Source organism: Meleagris gallopavo, chromosome 22 (assembly GCF_905368555.1).
Source record: "Meleagris gallopavo chromosome 22, MGAL_WU_HG_1.1, whole genome shotgun sequence".
In the NCBI taxonomy this organism is placed as follows: domain Eukaryota; kingdom Metazoa; phylum Chordata; class Aves; order Galliformes; family Phasianidae; genus Meleagris; species Meleagris gallopavo.
This window is the reverse complement of record NC_139425.1, coordinates 8,566,258-8,581,802: the sequence shown is the minus strand read 5'-3', so window position 1 is coordinate 8,581,802 and position 15,545 is coordinate 8,566,258. Positions and strand designations below refer to the sequence as shown.

Here is a 15,545-nt window from a genome sequence, read left to right as displayed (position 1 = left end):
GAACTTCAGTTGGATCATGTGTATTTATTAAGTCTGGGCCTTTGGAGTGGAATATTCACTGAATGGCATTCTTAATTATAGGCTTCGTTCTTCCTCCTGTGACATTCTGTAGTATGTATCAGATACTACTTCTGTATGTGATTGTTTTAAAAGGAAAAAAACCTTTTGCAGATGGAAATATATAATAGAAAACACTTCAAACTTTGTGGGACTTTTCCCTCTAATTTCTGCAATAGATATAAAACAGAAATGGCCATTCAACTTCTGACATAACTGTTCAGTTAAGTTGACTTTTTTATGATAAAGAGGAAAATTTGTACTTGATGTTTATTTCATCTTTGTTTTCTGGTTGCTGTACCTTTCCCACTTTTCTCATAATTAATTAATATTTTTTATAGGGAATTAATAAATCCAAACATGTTTTGACAGTTCAACACTACATATCTTTTTTGTTATCTAACTGTTCTATTCAGCATAGCAACAGTGTGTTTTGTTTTTAGGGACTTTTTCATCGCGTTCTTCATGGGGAAATCTCTCTGTCAAAACTTGTGAGAATGAAACCAGAAGAACTTTTATCTAAAGAACTGTCTGTATGGAAAGAGAAACCAACCAAAGCAGTAAGTGATGTACAGTTTTCCAGTATGTGCTTAGGTATGAATTAAAAGCAAGTTCACCAGCCCTTAGCACTCCTGTTATTGTTTTCTTCATAATGAAGTAGGAATAATTCTAAGTTTCAGTAGACTTTTTCTCTTCCACTAGCCAACTAATAAGAAAGTACAGAATGCAATTATAAAGTAAGTATGGAGTCTTTTTACTGATGTGATTTTGTTTCTCTCAGGTGATAGAGTCAAGAAAAAAATCACATGAGGTCAAGAAAGTAACTGTGAAACGGGAACATGCACCTGATCTAAATATGGAAGACTCTCCACCAGTGTCTGATTCTGATGTAAGTATTAGCTGTTGCGTGAGCATGAAGACCTCAAAGGAGGTCAGTAGTAACTAACTAGAGCCTCAAATTTTTCCTCAGAAATGTGAACTGATTCACTGAGCTGTAAGAATATTACCTCATAGGTGTGCTGTGAGCATTTCCCTTTGATTACATCCCCAAAGTATTTCTTTGTGGTTGAAATTGATGATCAACCAGAATGTTTTTATTTTTGTTCATTTTTAGGAGCAGCAAGAGTCAGCACGAAGTGTACCAAAATTAAACAGTGCTCCTTCTTTGGATGTTTTTAGCAGTATGTTGAAGGATACAACAAGTCAGCACCGAGCCCATCTTTTTGATCTAAACTGCAAAATTTGTACAGGTATCTACTTGTTGACTTTGTGTGACATTAGAAGAATTCTTAAGAGCTTTGTCTGCATGTTTATTTGTTTTTCTCTTCAAACATTTTCAGTGTTAAATAGTAACCAAAAGCATTTTAAATGAATTTATAGGTCAGATTTCAGCATCCGAAGATGAAGTACCTGCTAAGAAGTCAAAGTCGGTGGCTTCTGTTAAAAAGGTGGAGACAAAATCAAAATCAGAAGTTCAGCCCAAGTACGAAAGTTCTGCACCAACAGCAGCAGCAGAGCCTGCCAAAGAGGCAGTATCTGAAGATGCAATGGAAACTGATGTTGAACCTGCAGCAGAAGTGGTTTCCCAGTCAAACATAGAAAGATCTTACATTCCTACGACTCAAGTCCAGAACAGTACTGACTCTTCTGTCCCTGAAGAAGCTTCAGCTCTTCCTGCTGTTTGTGCTGGTGGAGTTGTCACAACTGTAACAGTTTCTGGTAGAGACCCAAGGACAGCCTTGGGCAGCTCCTCTGGTACTGCAGCAACGGCCCCACGTTCTGGTCCTGCATCTGAGAAAGTTTCAGTGGGAGAATCAAAGCAGGAAACGTCAAAACCAGTTACGACTGTCCCCAAATCAATATTAACAAAACCATCGTCTTCACCAGATCCAAGATACTTAGCTGTTCATCAGTTACCCAGTATCAAGTGCGTATAATTAATAGCAAGATAAGTCACTGAATCTTTAGCCTAGTTACCTTCAAAGTTGGTTTATCCTCCTCTTCCTCTCACCCCCCCTCTGCCAATAATCAAAAGGCACATTCAACTTGAAAGTTCAAATAACTTGATTCAAGATTTTAATTGATAATCTCCTCATTTACCTTCCCTTGTTGGTAATTTTTTTCTGAGCATCAGTGTATATTGACAGCAGAGATATTACAATGTGCTGTAACAGAGAAATAAAACTATTTGATGGTAAAATCTCCATATGCATTCAAGTATAGAAAGTGAGTGTATGTGAGAGATGGTTTAAAGGTACTTCAGATTTTCATCTATTAAAATAAGTATATGAAAATAAAACAGTTAAATCTGACTTTATGATTAAAATTAACTATTTGATCAGCTTGGAAGGAAGTACATTGTGAATGTATTCTGAATATATATATATATATAAAATAGAAAAAATAAGTGTTGCTAAGGATATGCTTATGGAACTGCAGTTAAAATAGTTTTGTTCATACCCACTCCCTCTGTATGAGATTCTCTTTCAGATGCAGTTGTTGTTCATTTAGTGGAAGCCACATAATTCAAATTAGTTGTTATATTCTCAGGATCACAATACTTACAGTGCTAACCCTAATTCTATAAACATCATGTCTTTCAGCATCATTTTGCTTGTCTGTAGCTACAAGTATATTTTCAATTATTCCTCGAATTTCCCATTAATACCTAGTTAATGGAAAACAATAACAAAACAATTACAAAGGATTCTGTTATTTAGGAGTAGGCAAGAGAAGAAAAAGGAAAGGAGCATTGTTACTGTGATCTGTAACTTTTCTGCTTTGGATTTGTTTTACAGCGTTGCAGAGCCACGCTCACCTCAAGACAGCGACACTTCCCTCTTCCTCTCTCGTCTCAACACCATTTGGAAAGGATTTATTAACATGCAAAGTGTGGCCAAATTTGTCACTAAAGCATATCCTGTCTCCGGGTGCTTTGATTATCTTAGTGAGGTTAGCACTGACATGTTTATGTGTTCAGAATATGTTGCAATTCCAGTTGCTAGGAAAGCTGGTCACTGTGTATATGATATTGGAAGTCTGACAGTGGTGAATGGGCATCCCTTTAGAAGTAGGAATAGTAGCTAAAGGAAAAAAATAGCCTTTAAAAAATTCCTCACAAATTTGTGAAGAATTTTCACATCTTTTATTAAATGTATATATGTGTATGTGAGTATCTACCATGGAATTATAGCTTTATTTCAGATTCAGGTTTTGAAAAGAAGTTTTATAGCCAGTGTTTTAAAACAGGTGCCACCTTCTGCTCACAACTAGATAGATCACTGATGTGATCTATTAAAAATATTTCTTTAGCCATTTATTAAAAATATTGTCTTAATAAACTAACTTTTATAAATGACAGCTTTCCTATAAGACAAAGCTGAGAACTATACCTGATGGGTGAATAAAAGTACTTGGCCCTCCACTGCTATCATTGTTTGGCAATAATTAACATCTTGAAATTTGGAAATTAGAATGTTTGAAATTGGAAATGTGTATGTACAAGTTCATTAAAATATAATAATGCATTATCCCCTGGGCTACTGGGATGGGGCAGTCTGCACTGTGTTAAAGCTAAAGTCTCTTGGCTTATACTACCATGTAATACTTCTTGTTTAGGATTTACCAGATACAATTCATATTGGTGGGAGGATCTCACCGAAGACAGTCTGGGATTATGTTGGCAAACTCAAATCTTCGCTTTCTAAGGTATTCACTTAAAATCCTTTGCAAAATACAGAAGAAATATGCAGCAATGAAAAATGACAACTTTTGATAATATGAGTTAATAATCAGGAAATACTGGCACAGATAAACTTAGAAAACTACTGACACCACTTATTACTTTGAAATTTTTGATTTATTGAATAAAGCTTTGCCTATTAAGCCGCTGATCATCTTTCCCCTACATAGAAGCTAAGTCTTCATACTACTTACTGCTTTTTAATGATTAACTGTAAACAATTACATATTCAGTATCGAAGCCAGAAACTCAAAAACCAGGACATTATCATTATGTGTATGTATTTAGTTTTACTATTAAAACCACTTGAGAAGTGGTAAAACTTGAAGCCCCACATATAGATATAATTATGAAACTAAGACTTTCCCATTTCTTTCATAATTGAGTATTCAAAACCTTAAGAGGGATAGATAGAAGTGAGATACATAAGTAATTGGGATTTCTGAAACAACAAGCCTAATTCTGTTTTAATTTTGCTGATTGAACAACAGCATTTTCTTAAAGTTAGAGTATCCCTTGAAAAAAAATAGTGGATCAATTAGTACACAGCTTATTTTTAACCCTGGAATTTGCCATTTACCTTTTTATTTGCTGATATGCTACAGGTTGAATTTTTCCACTTTGCTTTTGTATTACAGGAATTGTGTTTGATTCGTTTCCATCCTGCCACAGAAGAAGAAGAAGTGGCCTATATCTCTCTCTACTCCTATTTTAGCAGTCGTGGTCGTTTTGGTGTTGTAGCTAATAACAACAGACATGTCAAGGATCTCTACCTGATCCCACTGAGTTCTAAGGACCCAATACCTTCCAAACTCTTGCCCTTTGAGGGACCAGGTAAGCACAAAACATAGGGGAGATTAAACGCTAGGTAAAATCACAAAAGAAGAATCAGCAACAAGTTGTTGAATGTTTAACGTGTTATTAAAAGTATATATTTCATATAAAAACATTTTTACAGATTATACAGGGAAAAGTTGCAAAGTCAACCGTCTCAAAGTAAAATAGTCTGAAACTCACATAGCCTTTCTACCAAATTGCTACATGCTACTAGGAGGATGTTTTTGGTATAAAACTGAGTACGTAGAACAGCCACATTAAACAAACAACCAAACTGTGACTACAAACAAAGAAAACAACAAACCCACCCTACTTTCAGCTACCCATAAATCCACAAAGCCTTAGGTCTCTACAAATGGTGCACTGTCACATCAAGCAGGACTCAGCCCTCAGAGGAGTCGAAGTCTGTGAAGACAAAGGTAATATTTTCAGTGGTTTTGGTATATTGGCCGCTGGGCTGCTCTGCATGGTGCTTCGTGCAACACGCATGCACAAGCTGTTTGAAGTGTTCCATGCTTGGCAGAGCCAACCAGATGAACCACTGACTTCTGAAAGTTGGTTTGTTGGCAGTGGGGAAATCATATTCCTTCGGATAGGCAGTAGACAGCAGTTGGTGTAGGTGAGTTACATTCCATTCTATTTATAGTTAAAATTATCAGAAGTAATGTTTGGCTTGAATTTTCTCTGTGTTTGAGGCAAGTAGAAATCCACATTTGTTAGGCAAAGTGTGTTAAAGCACTATGATAGATGCAAGGTTCCAAAGGTATAGACACCTTTAATTAATGGAAGACCCACTTAGACTTCACTCTTTTTGGAAGCTTCTATAGAAGGCTTTACCTCATAGCTGTGCTCAGTTGTATTCGTACTTTAAAACCAGAGTCCAGTATATGGGGGAAAAAATATCAGGTAAGCTGTTCTTGCTTTTTGTGTATGTATTCAAACCATAGCATAAAATACATGTAATCCATACTCTTTAATGACATCTGATGGAATTCACCTTTTTTTTTTTATACTTAATAAAAATATTTTATACAAAGTGGTCATTGTCTCCTTAAATTTAATCGTGGGCCTTCTAACAGAAGACTTGAAAGTGCTTTAAAAGCATTATGCTGTAGACAGTGTAAGATGTGTTGATTAATATGGCTGTAGGGGGGAGGTGGGAGAGGACAATAAAACCCTGTCACTCCAGAAGTCCTGGTTAGTATTTATTCCTGCTGTCTCAGCCAGTTCCATCAGGCACATACGGATTATGAATTTCTCCTGTTCTTTGGTGAACTGGATTTGGAACGTGACTGAGGACCTCTGAACTGCTATAGTACATAGAAGATCTCCAAAAACACTGACATGGGTGATTTAAAAAGAGAGGAAAATGGAAGAAAATTCACATTTATTTACGTCATCTCAAATATTTTATTACTGGATGTAATGTGTGTTTGGGATACTCTGCATTGTGTGGTAGTTTCCTGTATGTGAATTTACTTTTCTGTTTCACATACACACTTAAGTTATTTAGCACTTTTCACGTGTGGATGTCAAATCAACTCGTGGAGGGGGGAAAAAAAAAAAAAAAAGATCAATTCTAGTTATCAATAGAAAGAGTGATTTATTAAGGGCTTTATTGGCAATACTGAAATCTCGCAAGGACCACATATTTAAAATAGACTAATTGTAACGAAAGCCCTTTTCTCAGCAAAGGAGATTCCACGAATGTTATCTCTTTTGACAGCTTAAAACTGGAAGTGTGTTTTCTTACAGAACGAAGGCATGAAATATCTTCATGCTATTTAGAATGCTCTTAAAATTGCAACAAATGGAGAAAACAACAACAACAACAAACAGAATATGTGGCCATTATTTGTATAAATGTGCCAAAACTGATCTTATGAAAAGATGTCTTCAAGGGCAAGAAAAGCAGATGTGTCCACTGCTGATATTTAGTATATAATGTTTTAATGGCTTTAGTTACGATAAAACCAGCGCATGGACTTCAAATCAGAAAGAGTTAAATATTTTATAACTAATTTAGCACTGAAAGCTCTGCCAACTTAGCGTGCAGCACTTAAAATGCTGGCTTGTGAGAGATAGTTACTGAGCAGTAGTTGGAGACTTCAGCCAACATTTTCAGTATTACCCAAAATTAGGCGTTCAGCCTATTTATGGATCATGAAACCTGTTTATGGATGTGGAGATATGGGTAGATCAGCATTCTGCTCTGTATTTCCATCCAAAATAAGCTCTTCCTGTTTGCTCACTCTGGAATGAATGAATGTAGATAGTGGGTTGTGCCAAACTTCTAATATTCATGTAAAATTACAGTATCAGAATTTTAAAATGTGATTTGTTCTCTGACTAAACAAAAGAGATTCGGTTATAGCTGTTATTAACTTACAACCGGAATTTGTCTTGAACTTGTGCTTGAATTTTACCCTATTTAGTGACGATCTCTGATTCTTAACCAGGATTCAGAAATGAATTTTTTTTGTTGTTTATTTTAGAGATATGATCTGATGGATTTTTGAAACCTGCCTGTTTTAATAATTCAGTGCTTGAGATGCGTGTTGTGATCAGCTGTGTAACTCACAAGTCTCTCTGTAAAAGTAAATGAGCTATTATTAACGACAGAAGAACAATGAATGCCTGCTAGGAATTTAGGAAGATTTGTGAGCTACTCTGCAGTGGTCAACACTGACCAAATGTGGAGTCATTACTCACGTACTGATAAATTCACTCAGTGTGAACCATACCTCACTACTGAGTCCATTCAGACTATATGCTGTGGATGGTCTTTTTCCCATTGAAGTTGTCTTTTGGACCATGCCTTGAGGTTATAACTTAATGTGCATGTAATATATTGTGATCAGAACGGCTGGAGCTGATTTTAGGCAAAGGATGCAAATGAATTTGTAATTGGATGAGCCGAGAATTCATACGGTGCTTTCCAGGTGATCTTGGATTCGCTGAAGATAATTATTTGTTTAGTTCCTGTCCTGCCTGCTTTCATTGTTCATCTCGCCATCCCTGCTCCCCTCATGGTGGCAGATCTGTGTATGTACTAAATTATTAGCTAATCTTAGTTCTGGTTAAGATAGCCAGTTCACTTTCTTCCTGTATTTGCTGCTTTCACATATATTTTTCTAACTGTGAAAGAAAGTAAAAATTGGCAACACGCGAGGAACACCAAAATCTTTTATCTGGAGGATAAAGATAGCACTGAATTTTTAAATCTACAAATAGGAAATAATATACATTGCAGATTGGGAATTATTACAGAAAGCAGCACATCCAACAGCCTCTCAACCACAGAATTACGTCAGACTCAAACACTGAACTGCAAAATCAACTATGGATATCTAGAATACATTCAGTCAAATTTAATTATTCTTGTTTCTCATCATACTTAAAATGAGAGCTATTTTTGATAGGAAGTCTCAAGTAAAATTTAGATTGGCTTCAATTTGTTTCTGACCTTTTGTAGAGTACTTCTAGTGCCTATCCAGATTTTGCTGCTCTCCCCATTACATGGGTAAAACAGACTCACTGTGTTGTTACCAGTTACCATCAGAAGAACATAATTTCAGAGGAGAGATTGTTCCTCAGCTGTGAAGAGATCTGATAAGACTTTCAAATTAATTTACTTTATTTGAAAAAATTACAGTCCTTGTTAATTACAGTTAAATTTTTGGAGAGTGAGGTTTAAATTGAGTAGGAATTGAGGATAAGAAATGCAAGCGCTGATGATGATGGGGCAAAGCTTTGTTAACAGAAAGAAAGGCTTAATGAAATATATAATAAATGCTGACAATACTAGGTTTAAAGCAGTGGTAGTTTTGCAGTATTATTGCAGCAGAATGTAAATAGTTCTTGCAGTACAAACTTTCACAGAAGAAGAAATTTTGACTTGCCTGGTCAAAATGTCACTCAAGTTCATCTGTATGTGATGGTATCTTCTCACCTAGAAGGCTTCAGTTAAAAATAGCTAATCTCATTTTAATGGTTTCTGAGTTTAATCGTAGCAACCATAACTTGGAAAAGATTAATTCTATTAAACACAAATACAAATTCAGCTACATAAATAAAAACAGCTGATACAATTTTCTTATTAGTGAACTTAGGAGTCCCTTTAAAACTTTGCATTCAGTTGTTTCACTGAAAGTATATACTTAATGACTGTTGTTCACAAATAGTATTTATCTGCATCTATGGGATTTTTATGTATGTATGCATATACTGCTGTTATCTAGAAGCTTTTGGTGGTGTAAACTGTTCCTTAGTGAGCAGAGGGTTTTGTTCAGTAGGAACAACAAAAGATGCAAACAACAAAAAATTAGTATCTTATGCTTTTAAAACTGTTAAAGGTTCATGAGTGGAAGGAGCAGTGTAGGTTTTAGATTCCTTGCCATTTAACCACACTATTATGTAATATTATGTTACTTGGCCATTTGTTTTGTGGTTTTGTATTTCTGCTTCCTAGCTGCTTGCAGATAGTAATGTGGACTCTAAAAGGGATTCTTTGAAGTCATTAAATCCAGAAGTTAAGAAAGCCTTTCTTCGTACAGTTTTTCTACGTTTGCCTCTAAATGTATGTTAAAGGATTCATTCTCTACCCTTTATTCTGGTCATATTTATTTTCCACAAGTGCCAGTGGGAATTGTGAATGTAAGGGGAAGAAACACAATAACATGAAACAGACGTAGGGATATTTGTGTTTTCCCTCTTTCCAGAAACTTGCTGGTCATTTTCGGATAAATGCTTCCAGAGATTCAAGTCAGAAGCTTTCACAGTGGAGCAGTTCTGCTCTCAGTGTCTATGGCATCAAACTGAATCCTACAACAGAGGGTTAAAAAACAACTTGCCAAATTGCCAAGCATGCCAAATTCATACCCAACTAAATGCTTTCTTGGAGAGAAGGCAAACATACCCAGTGTCCTTTTCTCCCACATGCTAAACTCATACCTGCTTAAGGTCTCATGTGCTGGTTTGGTATGTTATCAGTTTCCCTACTTCTCAATGTATGCTAAAAATGATATCTAGCTAGGGAAAAAAAAAAACACAAAGTAATCGGAGTCAGTTACAAGCTTTAATATTGTTTCCAAACACAGTCTGTTTGAGGTTGTTGTTGTTGTGAAGTTTAATAGTGCCATGTGGATTATCTGTAAGAAAAAACAAAGGAAGGTTTTCTAATAGCATTAGAACTTTCTTTTGTTCAGCTGTGCTTCTTAAATTCTAGTTTAACCTTACAGAAAGATGGATTGCTTGTCCAGTATATCTGTGTATAGCACATTACTACAAACTATTTTACAGGAATTGCTTGAGTAGGGAGTGGGAGTGGACAAGAATAAAAGTAGTAATACAAAAATGAGAATTTCTTTAATATTTGAACAGTAGCAACATTAGCAAAGTCTCCTGTTAATACAATTTTAAAGGAATATCAAGGAAGGTATTAAAATATTTCTTCTCACATATAAATACATGTATAAATAGTAAATAAATGTAGATACATATGTGTGTGGACTAATAGAATTGCTGATAAGTCATCGCATGAAATTCAGAAGAACTTACTGTTACATTTGTAGCTACCACTGTATAATGTAATAAGTTTCTATTGAAAGCACTGATAAAAATAGTTTTTACATATACAATCTTTGTGTTCTCTTTCAGGTCTTGAATCATCACGTCCAAATTTAATTCTTGGACTGGTTATCTGTCAGAAAGGGAAACGTCTTGCTACCGGCATGGAAACAGACAAAATAGAGGAAAAGCGAAGTCGGATTCAGTTGCAAGAGGAAGCAGAACCATCGCAGTTCATGAAGGGGCCAGTAGCCTCTTTTCAAGAAAAGAAAACTCCAAAATACACACTTTATTCTGGAGACTCAGCTGTAAGTACAACACCACCTGGGTCTCCTCCGCCGCCTCCACCCCCACTTCCCGTTCCAGAAAGCTCAGCAGTTACACCTTCAGTATTAAAAATACTGTCCTCGATTAAAAGTGGAACCACAACTACTGCACCACCTCCGACTTCAGCCACTGCTTCTCCAAGTGTTACTGCTACACATTCTTCATCCTCGAAAACTGCCACACCTCTCGAGCACATCCTGCAGACACTTTTCGGAAAAAAGAAATCTTTTGAACCTGTTGCTAAGGATTCTGAAACTGCCCAGTCTTCAAATCAGAAAGCTCAGGCAGCTGCCGAGGGAGGTATGGCAGCTGTTCCTTTGTTAGATCCCATTGTACAACAGTTTGGACAGATGTCAAAAGACAAAGCTATAGAAGAGGAGGAAGATGACAGACCATATGATCCCGAGGAAGAATACGATCCAGAGAAAGCTTTTGAAATGCAGACAGGTGAAAGTGAAAAACTTTATAGTGTGGAAAAGCCAAGTAATACAGCAGTACTAGAGGATGAGGCCTATGATCCAGAAGATGAAACTATCTTGGAAGAAGCAAAAGTTACTGTTGATGATTTACCTAACAAAATGTATACAGATGCTAAAAGCAGTGCTACAGAAACATCTGCTCCATACGTACCTGACTTATCTGCGTCCTCATCCTTAGTGGAACAGCAAAAAATGTTGGAAGAATTAAACAAACAAATAGAAGAACAGAAAAGGCAACTAGAGGAGCAAGAAGAAGCCCTCAGACAACAAAGAGCGGCTGTTGGTGTTTCAATGGCTCATTTTTCAGTGTCTGATGCTTTAATGTCACCACCACCAAAATCTTCCCTAATAAAGACTGAATTGTTCCAACAGGGCCAGCAAGCTGTACAAAAAGTAGATTTACCTTCATCTGCAAATCAACAAGCACAAGTTTTAAACCAGGGCTCTGACCCACGGCAGACTAGAGATCCTCGACAAGCCAGAAGAATGGCAACAGAAATAAATGACAATACTGATGCTCGAATAAAGCCACAGGCAGTACAGAATGAAACACCCGCAAGAGAAATTCTTTCAGCAAGTTTTCCAAGTGCTTTGTCAGCTTCACTGGGTAAGGAAGATAATACATTAATGTCTGCTCCTCAGCTTAGTTATACTGGTGATAACTGGGTTTCAAGTGAGCAGGCTTGTACGGTGTCACAGAAAGAGGCACCTAGCAGCAAATTTGAAAACACTGCTCAAGTTAATTTGGAGAATGTAAGTCAAGCAGTTCCTGTTGAACCATCTACATCCAAACCCTTACGCAAAGTGCTGCTTCCAACACCTCCAACTACGTGTTTTCAGCCTAATTTCTCCACATCAAATGACAGTCAGTCTTTGCAAGATATGCATCAAGTCCCATGGTCAAATGAGCCAAAGGAAGCAATTGGAAGAGATTCTTTTTCAAATGCAATGTTTACTTCTCAGGAAAATGCAGGTGGTCACTATGAACCAGAAAGAGGTCTGTCTTCAATGCAGTATGAGGAACAAAGAAATCCTCAGCCTCATCAATTTGTAGAACAAACCGAGTCTGCATCAATTCAGGGTGAGGGTGGCCCTCTCCCACAGCACTTTGAAGAAAACAGACTTCCATTTTCTTTGTCTGGGCAGAAAGGAGGACCTCCACAACCGCCAATACACAATGCACCTGGAGGACCTCATGGACCTAACTTCAGAGGGCCAGCACCACAGTTCTCAGAAGAGCACGGTTCTCCAAATAGTGATGGGCAAAGAGGACCTGCCCCTGGAAGATTTGGAGGTCAGAAAGGTCCCATCCCTTCCTTATTTTCTTCACAGCATGGATCTCCACTTTTTGGTGATAATAGGGGCCCTGCCCCATCTTATGGTGTTCCAAGAGGAATGTCGCCATCTCAGTTTGAAGATCACATGGAACCTCACATGGAACAAAGGGAATTCTCAGATTCCCAGTACAATGAGATGATTAGGCCTCCAGGACCATTTGAAGGATCTGATCAACCTCAGTTTATGGGAAACAGAGGACCTTTTCCTTTTGGAGGTCAAAGACGACCTCCACCAGCTCAGTTTAAGGGACAGAGAGGAGGCCCTCAGTTTGGAGGGCCGAGAGGTCCCGCCCCTAGTCATTTTGGGGGACCAAGAGGGCCTCACACAAATCAATTTGAAGGGCAAAGAGGTCCAGCTCCGAATCACGGACCTGGCCCAAGAGGACTTTTGCCACAGCCATTTGAAGAACGGAGAGGGAGTCCCCCTCCCAGATTTGCCAACCAGAGAGGTCCAGCACCACCTCAGTACGGAGGACCAAGAGGACCCTCGCCTGCACTGTTTCCAGAGCAAAATGAACCTCCTTCTAGATTTCATTTCCAAGGTCAGTCACAACAAAGTATGAAGTCAACCCCAAGACCGCTCCTAGACCTTCCAGGCCATCTATCAGCCCACAGAAAAGACATGTGGGAGGAGGCTGGACCATCTGCATCTCTTTCCAATGTTTCTGGACAAGGGCATGACTCAGAAGGACAGTGGTCAGCACCTGACTTCCGAGAAGGGAAAAATATTGAATATAGAGGCCAGACATTTGAAGGGAGACAGAGAGAGAGATATGAGGGAGGAAATAAAGACAAGGGTTTAGATCAGCCAGAGCCTCAGCAAGCTGATAATCGACAAGGTAGACCCTTTGAGGAAAGACGAAGGGATCGTGAACATGGCAGACCTTGGGAAAGAGACCGTGGCAGAAACTGGAACAGAGACAGGGACTGGGAGAGACACAGGGACAAGGAATGGGATAAAAACAGGGACAGAAACCAAAACAAAGATAGAGAGAAAGATTCCGAGCATACTAAAGACTGGGAAAGAAGCAGAGACCGAGACAGAGCCAGAACCAGGGACAGAGAATCCTACAGAAGACGTGACAGGGAGAGATCAAGGAGCAGAGACAGAGATCGTGACAGAGACAAAGACAGGGACCGGGATCGAAGCAGGGAAAAAGAAAGAGATCGAGAGAGAGATCGGGATCGTGAAAGAGGAAAAGATCGGAAAGATCGGAGTAAAACCAGGGAAACTGGTAAAGAGGTGAAGCCAGAAACACCTAAGGAAAGCCAGAAACCAACAGAGGCAGAAGCTTCATCGTCCACTACTCAGTCATAGAAATATGACTGCTATTGTATTTTCCGTAAACAAGATACTTTTACAACATAGCAAGGACCGAGTCAGTGTCTTCTGTATATACTGTATATTCTCACCTTTACAAAAGTGCTGTTGTAAATCTAGCCTTATAAAAAGTACTGACAAATTAGTAATTTTTGAAGAACTGTGAATGAAAATACTCGAATATGTAAACGGCAAGAACATACTGGACTTTCACTTGCTGCATTTTGTGCATAACGTTTTTATTATAAAAATTCACAGCGTTACCTGTTCTGAAATTTTGTTTTTTCTACTTGCATCTTTATCTTAAAATTTCCATTTATGGTACAGAAATGGGAAAAGTCTAAGAAGAGCATATTGCTTTTTAAAATTATAAAGTTATGTTTTCCAGTAACTTGAATTGTAATTTTATAAGAGAATTTAATCAAAATCCTAGGAGCCATACCTTTACATCTCATTTATGTGATATTTTGATGTCCAAGTTGTTCCTACAGCACACGCTTTAAAAAAGGTGTCCAATAATGCTGTCTTTCTTTACAATGCAAAGATTGTGTGTTTAGGAAAAGGCTGCAGAAGAACAGTGTTATTATTTGACAGAGGATTTGGAAATGGAATGTTATAAGCTTAAAGTGCACTATTTTCCTTTCTCTATACAGTTATTTTGTGTTTTGAAATCCATCTGTTAAGTGTACAACAAAGAAACAATTCATACTTAGTTTTTCACGAGGGTGAGGAGTTTTAAATCCCACATATTTACAAACCCGTAATTAAAGAGCATATATGAGTAGCACCTTTATAACCAGCAAAACTTTTAAAAACATCAGAGATCTATTGGCAAAGAATCAAGTCTACAAAAGAATGGGGATACCAAAGGAACAAAAAATAATTTTATTGAACAGACCATTCTGTCTGTCTCTTTGAACTGATTTACGTGGGGCGTTTTGTGGGTTTTGTTTTCTTTTTGCAGAAAGCTACCAGAGATTTAAGAAGTGTCACCATTTTCCTGTACTTTTCACTCAAAAAGTGTTCTGCTCCTGAAAAAAAAAACCACAAAAATGTCACTGTTTTTGTCAGCCCCTGCTAATACTGGCACTGTATATAAGACTGTCCAATGAAAATGGTCTAAATGCATTAAGCTTGGAAAGAAGATTGGTAACACCTGATGTTATGATTCAAGAGGGAAAGTCCTTACTGTGAAATACATTACACAGCTACTTTTCATGTATTCTTCAAGTACGTAATTCTGAAGTATGAAATAAGAAAACCCTGTTAGTTTACAATTTGACTACATAAATTAATAGTTGCTTAAGTATTTTCATATTTTTATAAAATAGTTTTGAAAAAGGTAAAATTAAATTCCTACAAATATTTGCATCTTGAATTCTACATTACAAGTAGCGTCTATGTCATGTATCTCACCATAGGTTATACAGTTCATATTGGTGTGTCTTACAAGTCCTCACACGTCACGGGTTTGCTGGTTGGAATGATTGCAATATGAACCTGTAAACAACACGTTAACATGCAGAGAGGTGTTATTAAATACAAACATCTACTATGGTGTAAGATTTTTTCTTAATGAGATGTTTCTAATTTAAAGACATACATAAAAGTATGCAAAAAGCAAGTGTGTTTGTTTAGGTTTACTTGATAGAAATTTCTGTAAATTGTATTTTATATGGCAAAATATAGCACTGTACATTAAGATATGGGAGTTCACAGGTTTTTGTTACTGTAAGTAGAATAAACATCTACAGTTAAATTTTGTCTGTTTCTGCAGCATGTCTGTGTCCATCATTTCCTACTGATCTCTGGTACCTCTCAGCAAGCCCAGAGGAGTCATCACAAGAGGTTGATGGCCTACAGGTTTCATTTCCACC

General features: G+C 37.4%; 1 protein-coding gene across 3 annotated transcripts in view; it reads left to right on the top strand.

The window, feature by feature from the left end:
• DIDO1 (death inducer-obliterator 1) overlaps window positions 1-15,427 on the top strand; it is a 47,344-nt gene extending 31,917 nt beyond the window's left edge. For all 3 annotated transcript variants that reach the window (XM_085241320.1, XM_085241322.1, XM_085241321.1), the window contains 8 exons: window positions 501-617; window positions 839-946; window positions 1,172-1,307; window positions 1,438-1,984; window positions 2,856-3,009; window positions 3,676-3,765; window positions 4,438-4,633; window positions 10,295-15,427. In XM_085241320.1, the coding sequence (XP_085097446.1) occupies window positions 501-617; window positions 839-946; window positions 1,172-1,307; window positions 1,438-1,984; window positions 2,856-3,009; window positions 3,676-3,765; window positions 4,438-4,633; window positions 10,295-13,665 (4,719 nt within the window). In that variant the 3' untranslated portion in view covers window positions 13,666-15,427. The remainder of the gene's footprint in view (window positions 1-500; window positions 618-838; window positions 947-1,171; window positions 1,308-1,437; window positions 1,985-2,855; window positions 3,010-3,675; window positions 3,766-4,437; window positions 4,634-10,294) is intronic.
• Window positions 15,428-15,545: the final 118 nt, after the last annotated feature.